General features: G+C 44.5%; 1 protein-coding gene across 3 annotated transcripts; it reads left to right on the top strand.

Annotated features, from left to right (window-relative positions):
• The first annotated feature begins 201 nt into the window (after positions 1-201).
• LOC129145904 (uncharacterized) lies at positions 202-11,520 on the top strand. 3 transcript variants are annotated; one of them, XR_008552069.1, is made up of 3 exons: positions 202-1,105; positions 6,825-7,753; positions 10,905-11,520. XR_008552069.1 is itself a non-coding variant. In XM_054695881.1 (2 exons), the coding sequence occupies exons 1-2, from the start codon at positions 4,864-4,866 to the stop codon at positions 10,956-10,958; spliced, it is 705 nt and encodes a 234-aa protein (XP_054551856.1). In that variant the 5' UTR covers positions 3,995-4,863; the 3' UTR covers positions 10,959-11,520. The 3 variants fall into 3 exon arrangements, 1 of the variants encoding a protein (XP_054551856.1); XR_008552070.1 differs by lacking the exon at positions 10,905-11,520 and having other exon boundaries at positions 6,825-6,996; positions 7,612-7,639; XM_054695881.1 differs by lacking the exons at positions 202-1,105; positions 6,825-7,753 and adding an exon at positions 3,995-5,514.
• The last annotated feature ends 2,805 nt before the right edge of the window (positions 11,521-14,325 follow it).

Raw genomic sequence — 14,325 nt, forward strand, 5'->3', positions numbered from 1 at the left:
ATATAAGGGACTACAGAAGCAGCTGTGGATTATTCATTGTTTAGCATTCAGTTTTCAAAATTTCAGCATTTGGATTTCAGCATTTTATTGGCTCTTAGTGATTACAGGGTCAGCAATTTCAGCAAGTAAAAATCAAAATCAACAAGCAACTATAAACTAGAGACACACTATGGGGGGTGGGAAGGGGAGGAGGAAGTAGGGTCAAAATAAGGAGGGTGGGAATTGTATGGGGAATATAACCAAGATGAAAATGCATAGATTGTGCAAAAATGAAAAATGATGTAAAAATATATATAAAATTAAAATAAGAATGTTAAAAAAGAAAAAAAAAACTTTCTATACAGGCCTCCCTGGTGGCACAGGCGGTTGATCTCAGTGCTGTGAAGCTGTCCACAGCCTTTGCAGCACCGGTTCGAGCACGGCCGGCAGGCGAGGTCCCACATGGCTCAGCAGTCCTCTCCTGTCATGCCCCCTGCTCCTCTCAGCAGTGTATTTCATCAGTCTGCCTGTTCTGTTCCCCGCTCTGTCTCTGGTGAATCCTCTCACCCTCCCGTGCATCTGGCCTGTACCCTGGTTCTTGTATAAATAAATAAATCTTAAAAAAAAAAAGAAAAAAAAAAACTTTCCATACCTCACCATTCCTGAAGTACCACTTGTCTTTCCTTGCACCCAGATCAGTTCCCATACATAGATTCCGGAATAGACATTGCCCAAGCCCTTCCCCCATGGGCATAATTCAGTCAGAGCAGGCAGGGAGAGGCTAAAGTCCTTATTTAAATTTTGCACAATTCAGGGAAAAGGAGCCCAAAGAACCTTCCAGAAAAACCGTGAATACATGTGGGAGATCAGGAGGAGGAACTGCCAGATTCCCACAACAAATTTGGTGTATTGGCCAGGACAAACAAGCAAATTAGCCCTTTGAGCCACTGGCATAGGAGGACGTGAGGCAGGGGATGGATAGAAGAGCCAGGAAAAGAGAAAGTACACTGCTGAAGGTTTTGGCAGCCTCTGACTTAGTTGCTCCTGCCCAGGCCCTGAAACACTGTTGTTGGCTAGAGTTCAAAGGGCTGAGTGAGGCCAGGACTTGGCACCAAAGTCAGACCAGGTAAGGTCCCAGTATCCTGGTTCCCAGTCAGGCCTAATCCATATGGGTAGAAGGAGAGACTGATCACCTCTTGGGAGGCCGTAGTGGTCTCACAGTGACCTCCCCAAAAGAGAGGGATTGCTTTAACTTCTGGTGTATAAGTGTCTGAGTGGTGCCTGTGTGAAAAATCTCCACAACTGTGTCTACAGAGATAGTTTGGGCTTATCCCTGTGGTTCCATAGACAAAGTCATATGGCTGTGAAGCCTCGAGAGGGGTGTGGTCAGGCAAGTATCTGTGTGTGCTCCCCTCGTTGCTACACTGAACACAGTGGGAAGGAATCAGAGCAAACCGATGGTCCTTGAAAAGATGCTTAAAAGCTTCAAAAAGAGATTCTCAGGAGATTACAGTGTTGAACTCAGTCCTGGAAAGTTCACACATTCTATGAGCTTGAATGACTGGTGATTGGTGTGGCTGGCCTGCAGAGGGCATTCTAGGCATCCCCACTGTTGGACAAGTCTGGCATGCAGTTTCTCACAAGACAGGGCACCCAGATTAGTTTCCATACATAGACTCCTGGTTAGATGTTGCCCAAGCCCTTCCCCCATGGGTACGTTTCAGTCAGAGAAGGCAGAGTGTGCTTACTGCAAAAACAAAGGACATTGGAAATGCAAATGTTGCAGTCATAGGAAGGCCCCTAGCCAGTCATGGGGTCCCATCCAGTACCAGCAAGAACCACGAGAAGGCAGTGTCCTTGGGATGATTGGAGATTCAGACTGATGGGGACCAGGCTCAATGTCCCTTGGCCCCCATGAGCCCATTCATGGTCAGTGTCAAAATTGGGGGCCAATCTGTGACTTTCATGGCAGATATGGGAGCTGAACACTCTGTGGTAACCACCCCATGGCCCTATTATCTGACAAAACTGCAACAATCCTCAGGGCTATGGGAAAAAGGGTAGTTCAAAAGCCATTTTGCCAGACCTGTCAGTGTGAGATAGGGGGCTACATGCTTAGACATAAGTTCCTCTATGTCCCAGAATGCCCAGTTCCTCTTCTTGGGCGAGACATCCTCACCAACCTGGGAGCCCAGATTACTTTTGAGACATCCGGGGAGGCCACCCTCCGACTTGACCCAGATCCCCAGCAAAACACACTGTAGAAGGTAGCTCTGATGTTTACTGTTGTTACCCTAAAAGAGGAAGAGTGGAGGTTGTATGATACAAAGTTTGTAGCGCCAGGTTGTCCCGACTTCTTCAATGAGTTTCCTCATGTGTGGGCTGAAAATAACTCTCCTGGCTTAGCTGTTAACTGGGCCCTTGTTATTGTGGATTTATTTCCTGGAGCTGTGTCACAGAGACAGCACCAGTACCCGCTCCCATTGGAGGCCTGAAGAGACATCCAGGAACACTTGGCATGACTCAGCGAGACTGGCATCTTGGTAGAGTGCCCATCCCCATGGCATACTTCTCTTCTCCCTGTAAAGAAGACTGGCGGAGGTTACAGAGCAGTTCAGGACCTATGTGTAGTTAATAAAGTGACTGTCTCTCCTCACCCAGCAGTCCCAAACCCGTACATCTTGCTTGGACAGATCCCAGGATCAGCCCAATTGTTCACCTGTGTGGACCTCAAAGATTCATTCTTCTGTATACGTTTAGCTTTTGAGTGGACTGACTGAATCAGGATGGCAGATGCAGATGACCTGGACAAGACTTCCCCAAGTTTTAAAAAATTCTCCCATGCTATTCAGTGAAACCTTGAAGGCAGACCTTGTCACTTCCCCTGAGAGCAGACTCGTATGGTACTTTAGTATGTAGATGACTTCTGTCTAGCTGGGGAGACTAAAGAAGATTGCTCAGCCAGTACAAGGGCCTTCCAATTCTTGACAAGCTCAGGGTACTGTGTTTCCTGGAAAAGGCACATATCTGCTAGCAACATGTAAAGTACCTGGGCGTTTACCTGTCAAAAGGCAAGAGAAAGTTGGGTTTGAAAGGCAGCAGGTCATCACCTCAATACCCCAACCAAACATGTATAAAAGGCTCCAAGAATTCTTAGGAGCAGCCAGCTTTTGCCATAACTGGATCCCAAGTTTTACAGCTTCAGCAAATCCACTCTGTGAACTTTTAAAAGGACCTGAAAACAAACTCTTTGTTGGACTGAAGCAGCAGAAGCTGCCTTACAGCACATAAAAGATGCATTGCGGCATGCCCCCACACTGGGATTACAGGACTTGAGCAAGCCGTTTAATCTCTTTGTACATGAAAAGGAAAAAAAAATCTCTGGGAGTCTTGACACAAAATATGGGGCCTGGCAAGCACCCCATTGCATATCTGTCCAGGCATTTAGACCCAGTGGCAGTGGGATGCCCCCATGTCTCAGAGCAGTAGCTGCTACTGTTCTTCTTATCAAAGAAGGAGATAAACTCACCCTGTGACAGGAACTCAGTGTTAAAGCTCACATGCCGTAATTTCCCAAATAAATGGAAAAGGGCACTAATTTCTCTGCAATTTCCATTTGGCTCAAAATCAAGGCTTGCCCTGTGAAAATCCTTGGGTAGCCTTGGAAACCATCCACACAATTAACCCTGCTATCTTTCTGCCCACTGAGGCCGGAACCCCAAGTTGTGATTGCTCAGTACTTATGGAAGAAGTTTTTCCTAGCTGACCAGACCTTAGAGATCACCCTCTAGCCAGCCCCAATCTCATACTCTTTTGTGAAGGCAGCAGCTTCTTAAAGGAAAATACCTGCAGGCAGGTTACTCTCCAGGTTACCTCTGGAGAGTTTTGGAGTCAGGTGCTCTCCCAGCGGGATGGTAGGTATAGAGGGCGGAACTCTGTCTTGATTTGTGCCCTGACTCTTGGCAGAGACCAGGCAGTCAATAGCTTTTCAGATTCGCATTATGCTTTTGCTATAGTCCACATTCATGGAGCAATCTATAAAGAATGAGGGCTCCTCACTTCCTCTGACAAAGCAATTAAAAACAACTGAAATCATCCAGCTGTTAAGAGGCTGTTTGATATCTGTGCTCAGTAGCCATCAGGCAATGCCAGGGGCACCAAAGGGGAACTGATCTCATAGCAACTGGCAATCACCTGGCTGATAAGGCAGCCAAGCAGGCAGCTTGCATAAGGACCCCAGCACTTTCCAACTCATCATCTTCTCTGGTGGTCACTTTCTCCCCTTTGAGCCCCCGGGAAGCTGTGACCACAGAGGATGCATCTCCACTTTCTAAGCTCCCAATAACCCTCTATTTGGAGAAAGAGACTCTGTGGGCAAGGTCCGAAGGTGCCCACCAGGTAAAGGGGGTATGGTGGAAACTACCTGATGGGTGGCTTTTCATCCCCACAGTGCTTGGAAATCAGCTTGTACTAGAATATCACCGGAACACACAACTTGGGAAAATGGCTCTAGAAAAGCTCATCCAAAAACATTTTTAGGGAGCTTCCTGGTGCTACAAGGTGTTAAAATGCAGCACTATGAAGCTATCTTCAGTCCCTGTAGCACAAGTTCAATCCCTGGCCAGGGAGGTGACCCACATGGCGCAGCAGACCTTTCCTGACTCACCCGCTGCTCTCCTCAGCAGTGTATTTCAGTCAATTTCTGCCTGTTCTGTTCCCCACTCTCTCTCTGGTGAATCCTCTCACCCCCTACACCTCTAGCCTGTACCCCAGTTCTTGTATGCATAAATGAATAAATCTTTAAAAAAAAACATTTTTACATTAGCCTCCTACCAATGCTTTACAGGTCAGTCAGTGACCAATGTATAACTTGTGCCAAAAATAATGCTAAACAAGCACCCAAATGCTGCTTACCACTGGACCCTAAAACCCCAAACAGATATTCCCATTAGCCTGACATATGTATACCCTGATAAAACCTGTCCTGACAACAAGAGTGTGCCCCTGTGCATTACTAACAACAATTCAAACTCTAATATGTGGACAACGGGTATCATTCTCCAGCTGGGTTTGATGCATCTTCCTAGGCACCCTATGGTCAGCTTCATGGTAAAGTCAGTATTCGTACCTAGTCTGACAGTGGGTCCACGAGGAACAAAGGAACTCTCTGGTCTTCCTCCATCTTGGGCATCCTTTGATCTTTTCCAACAAACATCTATGCCCCAGTTAATAGGCATGATCAAAGCCCCACAATTATCTCTCAACCTCTCCAATGCGGCCCTCACTTCAGATTGCTGGATCTGTATGGAACCCAGTCTTGTTCAGTACTACGGGATCATACTCAGCCCGAGTTTGTTCCCTCCAAAGACTTCACCTGACTCCTCCTCAAGTCTTATCTTAGGTCCAGTGTCCCTGTGGAGAAATGCCTCAAATCCTTTGGCTCCTAACTCCAGGATCTGTGCCACAAATGACACCTACCTGGCTTGCACTCAATGTGTCATTCCACACAAATGGCAATGCTTCATTGTTAAACCGGTACCTAACTAATCTGTTTTGACTGGGAGGGATGCACTTACAGTATGGAAGGCCCTTCATCATGAAAAGAGAGTTCCTCTGGCCATCCCACTTGTAGTGGTCTGCTAGCCACATCTGGGGCAGCCATGGGTGCAGCTGGAATGGGAGTGTCTCAGATCTGTTATAATGAACTAGGTGGCCAACTCAAGTCATTTTTTTTTAATTTATTTATTTATACAAAAACAGGGCTACAGGTCAGAGGTGTGGGAGGGTGAAATAATTCATCAGAGACAGAGTGGGGAGAACAGGCAGATGAACTGAAGACACTGCTGAGGGGAGCAGTGGCCATGCTATGTGGTTTTTCTCCCTGGCCAGCCAGGAATTGAACCCGTGCTGCAGAAGCTGCAGACAGCTTCACAGGGCTGCACTCAACCCACTGCACCACTGGGGAGGCCCTCAAGTCAGATTTTGATGCTTTCACAAAGTCAGCCCTAGACCTCCAATGACAACTTGATTCTTTGGCAGCTGTGGTACTCCAAAACCAGTGAGGACTCAATGTCCTTATTGCTGCTTATGGAGGTATCTGTCTGTACTTACAAGAAGAATGCTGCTTCTATGCAAACAAATCTGGAGTAATCCAGGAAACACTCACCCAGCTCCAGGATCAAATCAATCACAGATGGGATGCCCTGCACCAGTTGATCTGGTGGGATTCCTATTCCCCTTGCCTCCTGTGGCTGGCCCCCTTTAAAGGGCCCTTGCTGTTATTCTTCTTGGCACTTGTCTTTGGCCCCTGTCTACTCAATATGCTTACAAAATTCATATCTACTTAGATATCAAAAATAAAACTTCAGTTGCTCCTTCCCTCGACTGGCCAGTTGACAGTGATCTTGACACCATGGAAGATGATGCCTTAAGAGATAATAACTCATAAAGGCATCAAAGGGGGGAGATGAAAGGGGAAACACTAAGCAAATAATTATAAAAGCTTCCTGCTAAAAAGACCCCAGTTCAGGTGAAATTAACATTCCAAGGCAAGCATTATTAATAAGTTTGCTTACTTTCAAATCCTTCCTTATAAGTTTTTTTTTTTAAAGATTGATTTATTCATGCATACAAGAGCTGTGCCCCAGTTTCCTGCTGTTATGGCCAGCAAAACAGGCAAAGACCCAGAACCAGGCATTACGCTGAGCTGTATGAATGTATCTCTTAGGCAGGTCATTCAGCCACTGCAGTTTCTGTTTTGAGTGTTGTTTGTCTGGTGCTGTGCTGGGGTGTCTCAGCAGCTCTAGATCATCTTGTATTGTGTCTTCTGTTGTCTTTGTGAGTAGGAACCTGGCCTATAGTCTGGCTGCTGTGTGCTCCAGGTCAGCAGAGGCAGGAAGACGCCATCTTGGACACGTGGCCTATTGCTCAGGAGAGGAGCTCTGTGTCCTCAGTGGTGGGACAACACCATCTTAGATGCTTTTGTTTGGGGCTTGAAAACACTGGACACTGCTTAGGGTGAGACAAACGACCATTTTGGCCTCAGTAACTCTTTGTTTTTCCCTGGTATGTTAAATAAATCCCATTGTTTTTGTTCTCTGAGCCTAATTAGTCGTACAATTGTGACTAAGTTTGAAGAACTCAGACAGTGACTGGTAAACTATTAGACAGTGTTCTTGGCAGGTTTTAGTGTTTCTTGTTGCCCTGTATCAATAGGAGGGACTTCTGGTTTTAAATTATCATAATCTAAAAATATGGTCATACTAGAGGAAGGAAATTCAGGATCTAATGTTTCTTTTTGAAGAAGGCTCTGAAGAGATGCAAAGACTGGAAGTATTGCTAAGTATTCCTTATTGTTAAGTATCCCTTATTTGAAAAGAATAAATTAAATCTTAGGTGACTGAGTACCTAGAAAATTTTACTTTATGTTTAAAAGTCTAAACTTTTGGTCAAAATTAATTCTAGTTACATTTGTAACTGGAAGACCAGAGTTCAGGCCACCTGCCACCACCAAATGCCAATAAAGGAGAGACAGGGATTGAATCTTTAAAGGGTGTTTTAATCAGATAGCTGGCAATCTGGAAGATGGGGGGTTAACACCCTAAAGAAACCACCTTAATATTTCATTTCCAGCTGCCTTTTTATAGTAAGTTGAACAAAGAGAGTTCTGCAGTAAGATGGCCTTCACTGCTGCCAGGAGATTATGATGTCCAGCCCCATGAACTCCTTATCACCCTCCTGGACACCTGACTCAGGCTCATCCTAGTGTGCTGAGGTTGGTCTTCAGATAACACTGGGTCCCGGCATGCCTCCAGATGTGTCTGTGGGCTTGAAATTAACTCAGAGAAGACAGGCCATAAGCAACATGTGTGTGCAGATGTGCTACTATATCAGCTAGTGTCTCACCCGATCTCCTCCCCCTCCCTAGACCTTATCACATTCTTGATCAATGTTGTACTTTCTTTTTTTTTTTTAAGATATATTTATTTATTCATACAAGCACTGGGTACAGTCAGAAGCGCGGGAGGGTGAGAGAATTCACCAGAGCCAGAGCGGGGAGCAGAACAGGCAGAAGGACTGAAGTACACTGCTGAGGGGAGCAGCGGGCGGCAGGAGAGGTCTGCGCGCCATGTGGGACCCTCCTCCTGTGGCCTGGGAGCAGCCGGGGATCGAACCGGCGCCTCAGAGGCTGCGGGCAGCTTCGCAACCCAGCGCTCAACCGCTGCGCCACCAGGGGAGGCCCCAATGTTGTACTTTCTAACATTGGGATATCTCTTGCATATTTTACCTATACTACACTTAAAGGGATTTGTCAGATAATGTTTTTCTTACTGGCTACTGTGATATGAATCTTTAACTCCGGATCACTGTAGTGGCAGGATGGACACAGTGCAGGTTTTTTATGATCACAGCAGATCGGGTAAAGGAGAGTCCTGGAGACCTCAGTGGCTTTCTCAGGCTTTTACCAAGTTTTTACATGTCGTGCAGCAACCAGGTACACAGCCGGTAAGCCTCCAAGGCCCTGGCAAGTCTTCACTCTTTCTCCCCTTCTCTCCCCTTCACTTCTTTCTCCCCTTCTCTCTCCTGTTTCTCTCAGTGAATATCTCAATACTGCTGCCATGGCCCACAGATGTAAACAACATAACTTATAACAATGAAACAAATACAAGTGCCCCATCAGGCCCGCAATGCTAATGGCGGGAGGGCAGAAAAGCCTGAAAATTACCCTACAACCACCTTCCTACATTTCATTTGGAGGTTTAAATTTAATCTTCCAGTCAGTTAGATTTTTACCCATTGCACCTGTGTTAGATAGTTTAGAGTCCAATTAAACATTTGTGTCCAATTGCTGACAAGCAAGAATAAAGAATTTCTAAGGAAACAAAGGGAAGAATAAAGGTTAAAAATGAAGCAAATTTTAGTGTAGTCAGGAGTTCTGAGGAAAACCATTTGAGATGATTTATAAATGTTGGGATTGAGGCATCTTCAGGTAGGGTAAGGATAGACAATGATTTCCTTGCAGGAACTTTGATGTCATCAGGTATTTAGGAGTCTTATGTATGCATCTTGGTACGTATCTTGGTGATCACTCTGAAGTTAACAAATTCTCCATTCTCGATTTCTTGTTCCAGAAAAAGGCAGTATAGTGTCAATGTTGCCAAAAAAACAAACAAACAAACAAACAAAAAAACATTAGGAGAAAAATAACCTGATTATAACTCATTTTCTTTTAACTCCACCCCATCAGGGATTTTTTTTTCCTCTGTACAATCTACACAACAGACCTCTGTAGGATTCCTTTAATCTGTAAAAACAATACAAACTGCAACCAAATGCAACTGAATTAAACAGGGTACAACTAAGGTGTTAGGGCATACAAACCTAGAGACAAAAAGACAAAAATATCTTGGCACCAGTAATGGGACACCTCTTCCATCTGGCAGTATACAAGCCAATTTTTTGCAAGAAAATAACACTGTAGCTGGCAACAGTGGCTATCAGGTTCTGAGTACCATAGGTGCCTTGGCAGCAAAGAGGCATCAGAGGGCTTGCCATGCAACAAAAGAAGCAACTTCATAACAGGCCACAAAGTTAACATAAATATTCATTGTAGGATTGCCTCTGATATGACACCCCACTGTAGGTAATACATAAACAAGGATGCCATTGTCCATTTACCCAGGGTGTTATTTTTAGGTCAGCCTCCAGGCTGCATCTCCAAAGGGCTATTAGGGTCACCCAAAGGCATGTAGGGAGCCTTTATTGTCCAAGGTCATACCCATTCATGTTTTGCCCTGGGTCCAACCCAGTGGTGACTGGACAAATGTAAATTAAAAGAGGCCTATTTTTCACCTTCACATAACAGAGACCCCATACCTTGAAATGTTATATTTTCCACCATTTGGACATCAAGCGAAGGGCAGATGGGCCTTTCATTTGCAACAATGTATCTATCAGTTGTGTGGCTATGGGCACTTAACAGCATATAGGGAGTTCAATTGTGGTTTTGCCTGTCTGAGTCTTGGGAGTCACAGTCTCAGTCTCTCTCTGCCTGCTGTGCATATGGCCTCCAGTCTCAGAATTAAAAGCCTGCAAAAATCTGCCAAAGTCTGTCATTTTCTTTTTGTCTGTCCTGAGATGATTGCACAACAGCTGGCAATAAAATATTGCCCTGCCGCCCCAACATAGGCTTTAAGTGAATGTCTAAAGTCTGTATCTGCAGTTAGATGGGAACAACTGTGCCATGCAGCAATGCCTCCACAGGCATTCTGATGCTCTTGTTTAGTGTCCGTAGCAAGTCACACAGGCAAAAGCTCTACACAGGCAAAAGCTCTATGCAGCCAGCATGGCAATGGGGGCCATATCATCTATCCTTGCTTCAGCAAGCTGTTGCAGCACTCTATACACCCTGGAGCCTTGGGATTGTAGGGTGTGTGGAATTTCCATTCAACACCAATGCCCTTGGCCCACTGCTGCACCCAGGCACATGTAAAATGGGTTTCTTGGTCTCTCTCCACCAACAATGGACCTCCATATGAAGCACACAGGTGTGCCAGTGCTGCCAAAACTGCCTTGTGGTTGATTTGTGGAGCAGGATAAGCTGCTAATTAACCAGTAGCTGTGTCCACACAGGTGACTGCACACTGCTGTCCATCAGAGTGGGATACTGGTCCAATGATGTCAATCTTCCAGTGTGACAGGGGCACCTGCCCTCACAACACCTGGCCTGTAGAAGCAAAAGGTGGCCAGAGATGAGTTCTGGAACACCCTGTAACAAGACTTACTGGTGGAGTACCTGGGAGGAGGGTGCTGGTGAGGATGGATAACCCCAGGGAAAATGCTAAAAAGTATCAGTGGGGATAGAGACTGATAAGAAATATAAGGTACTGCAAAAGCAGTCCCATAATTCAGTGTTCTGGATTCAGTTTTCAGGATCTTCAGAGGTTCTGGAGTCAGCGATTTCTACCCCACCCTGCTGATCTTCTAGTAGGCTGTTGTGGGGCTCTAAAGGACATGGAGAGGCTTCCAGCAGCCAACCTCAGAGAAGAAAAGTTTGGAGGCTTTGCAAGAAGCTGAGCAGCTAAAACTGTTCCCAGTTTTGCTGCTGTTACTGCCTGGCAGGGAAGGCAGAGACCTGGAGCCAGGTGCCTCGCTGAGCTGTGGCTGTTTGTTGGGTTGTTTAGCTGCTGCTGCTGCTGTCTTGAGTGTTGCTTGTCTAGTGTTGTGCTGGGGCATCTTGGCTGTCCCTGGAGCATCTCCTGTTGTATCTTCTGCTGTCTTCGTGAGTTGGAGCCTGGCCTATAGTCTGGCTGCCATATGCTCCAGGTCAGCAGAGGCAGGAAGACACCATCTTGGACATGTGGCCTATTGTTTGGGAGAGGAGCTCCACATCCTCAGTAGCAGGAAGATGCCATCTCAGATGCTTTTGTTTAGGATTTAAGCACTGGACACTGCTTTGGGTGAGGTAAACAACCATTTATGTTCTCAGTAACAATTTGTTTTTCCCTGGTTTGTTAAATAAATCCCTTTGTTGTTGTTCCCTGAGCCTGAGTAGTCTTGGAATTGTACACATGGGGGAAGAACTCAGACTGACCAGAAAACTATTTGGGCTCTTCCCTTTATCAGTTTTAGTGCCCCTTGCTGCCCTATATCAATACCACAGCTAGCTGATATTCAGTCTAGTCTCCGGCACTTTCCAGAGTAGGAATCGAAACACAATGGACTATCTTAGATGTTCTGATTTCTGTCCAGGTATCCACCCAAACCTTTCCTGAGTGACATGTATTTCTAGCTCACAGGGATAGACTGGGTCAAAAACCTCCAAGGCCTGAGGGGCTTTTATAATCCCTTTGGCTGCAGCAAATGCTGTGTCTGCCTCAGCAGGCCAATCCCATCTGGCCACTTTATGTATCAACTCATATAGAGGCTGTAGGTGCTGGGCTATGTGAGGTATAAATGCTCTCCAATAACCAAGGAGGCCCAGAAAAGTTTGCAAATGCTTCGCTGTGGTTAGAGTTGGGGTAAGTTTGCACCTTATCCTTATTTATAACAGCATCAGAGATATCTTTTGTCTTACCCAACCAAACACCCCCAAGAACTTGACAGACAATCCAGGCCCCTGTGTGTCAGTAGGAGTAGTAAAGCCTTCTCCAAATCTGCAAGAAAGTTGGTCAACAAAATGTTATCAATATAGTGGTACAAACACACTGAGGATGGTTTCTCCCACTGGACGAATTCAGCTGCCACCAGCCCATAGCACAGAGTAGGGCTATGCAAGTACCCCTGAAGAAATACAGTAAATGTCCACTGTCAGCTTTTCCACGTGAAGTCAAGCTGGTCTTGACTCTGATGCTATAGCAATGGAAATAAAGTGTTAGCCAGATCAGCTATAAAGTGATTTGTGCCTAGCTCATGGCTTAGAAGATCCATCAAGTCTCCACTTAAAGCATTGGTGTATGAAAGGGCGGGCCACTTTATTCAACTCATGATGATCTACCATCACATGTCAAAAGCCATCAGGCTTCTTCACCGGGCCCATGGGCAAATTGTAGGGGCTGTGGGAGCATACATAATGCCACCTTTCTCCAACTCTGCTATTGTGCCACCTGACAACTGATAATGTTTAGTATTGGTCATTCATCTAGGGACTGGCAGTTGTATGGGCAGATGCTCAGCATGTTCGTGGAACACTGCCTTCACACATGAACCCTAAGGCAGAATTCTCTGCTATAGTTTGCAGCCACAAGCGACGTAGTCCATCTCCACCCAGAATGTGCTCTCAAATTGGCAACACATATAATTTATACTCTTTTGGGGATAATAACCCAATTATTCTCAAGTGCACATGGGACATTATCCAAGATGAAAAAATATTGGGTCACAAGATAAGTATCAACAGATTCAGGAAAACTGAAATACAACCAACATATTTTGGGATTATAAATGTGTCAAACTAGAAATCAACAACAGGAAAAAAATACTGCCATCATGTGGAAATTGAAGATCACAGTACTGAAAGACTACTGATTTAATGAAGATATTAAAGATGAAATAAAACAAATATAACTCTAGACATATAACAATAAGGACACAACTTTTGAAAAGTTATGGGATAGGGCAAAAGCAGTGCCAAGAGAGCAGTGAATCCTAATGCAGGTACATATCAAGAAACAGCAAAGAACTCAATCAATAACCTGTTTGCCTACCTAAAGGAAATAGAAAAAAAAAAACTACAGAAGAAAGGAAATAATGAAAATTAGAGCAGAAATAAATGCAATAAAAATTAAAATATAGTACAAAAATTAAAATATAGTACAAAAGATTAATTAAATCAAAAGTTGGTTATTTGAAATAAAATTAACAAAATAAAAAATCTTCTAGTTAGGCTCACTAAGAAAATAAGGGAGTAATCTAAAATAATAGAATAAGAAATGAAAAAAGTTACAACAGATGCTGCAGAAATTCAGAGGCTAATACAAGATTACTATGAACATATATACAATAATAAGCTTAATAGCCTAGAAGAGATGAGAAGATTCTTAGCAGTATACAATCATCTGAAATGAAATAGGAAAGAAATTGAAAACCTGAACAGACCAATTGCAAGTAAGGGAATTGAAATAGTAATAGAAACTCTCCCAAAAATCTAAATGTCCTGGACGTGATGGCTTCATGAGCAAGTGCTAACAAACCTTCAAAGACAATCTAATCCCCATCCTGCTCAAAGCTTTCAAAAAATTCAAAAAGATACTTGCAAATATATTTCATGAGGACAACATTTCTCTAATTCTGAAACTACATAAAGACAACACACAAAAAAAAGAATATCACAGACCAACTCCCTTAATGAATATAGATGTGGCAATCCATAATAAAATCTTAGGAAACCAGGGCCTCCCCTGTGGCGCAGTGGTTGAGCGCTGGGTTGCGAAGCTGCCCGCAGCCTCTGCAGCGCCTTTTCGATCCCTGGCTCCTCCCCTGCCACTGGAAGCGGGTCCCAAATGGCGCGCAGACCTCTCCTGCCGCCTGCTGCTCCCCTCAGCAGTGGGCTTCGTCATTCTGCCTGCTCTGCTCTCCGCTGTGACTCTGGTGAATTCTGTCACCCTTGGCACTTCTGACTGTACCCAATGCTTGTATAAATAAATAAATAAAAATTAAATCTTTAAAAAAAAATCTTAGCAAACCAAATCCAACAACACATTAAAAGGATTATAAACCGTGCTAGGTGGGATTTATTCTAGGAACACACGTGTGTTTAAACATCTGAAAATCAATTAAGATAATTCACTACATCAATAAAAATAAACATTAAAAACTACATGATAATATCAGTAGATGCCATGAAAG

Source organism: Talpa occidentalis, unplaced genomic scaffold, assembly GCF_014898055.3.
Source record: "Talpa occidentalis isolate TD23 unplaced genomic scaffold, MPIMG_talOcc4v2.1 talOcc4.10, whole genome shotgun sequence".
Classification (NCBI taxonomy): Eukaryota; Metazoa; Chordata; class Mammalia; order Eulipotyphla; family Talpidae; genus Talpa; species Talpa occidentalis.

Coding starts and splice junctions, on each gene's coding strand:
- LOC129145904 (XM_054695881.1), top strand. CDS start 4,864: ATGCTAAACAAGCACCCAAATGCTGCTTACCACTGGACCCTAAAACCC. Junction 5,515..10,904: donor AATGCTTCATTGTTAAACCG/GTACCTAACTAA, acceptor TTCTGGATTCAG/TTTTCAGGATCTTCAGAGGT.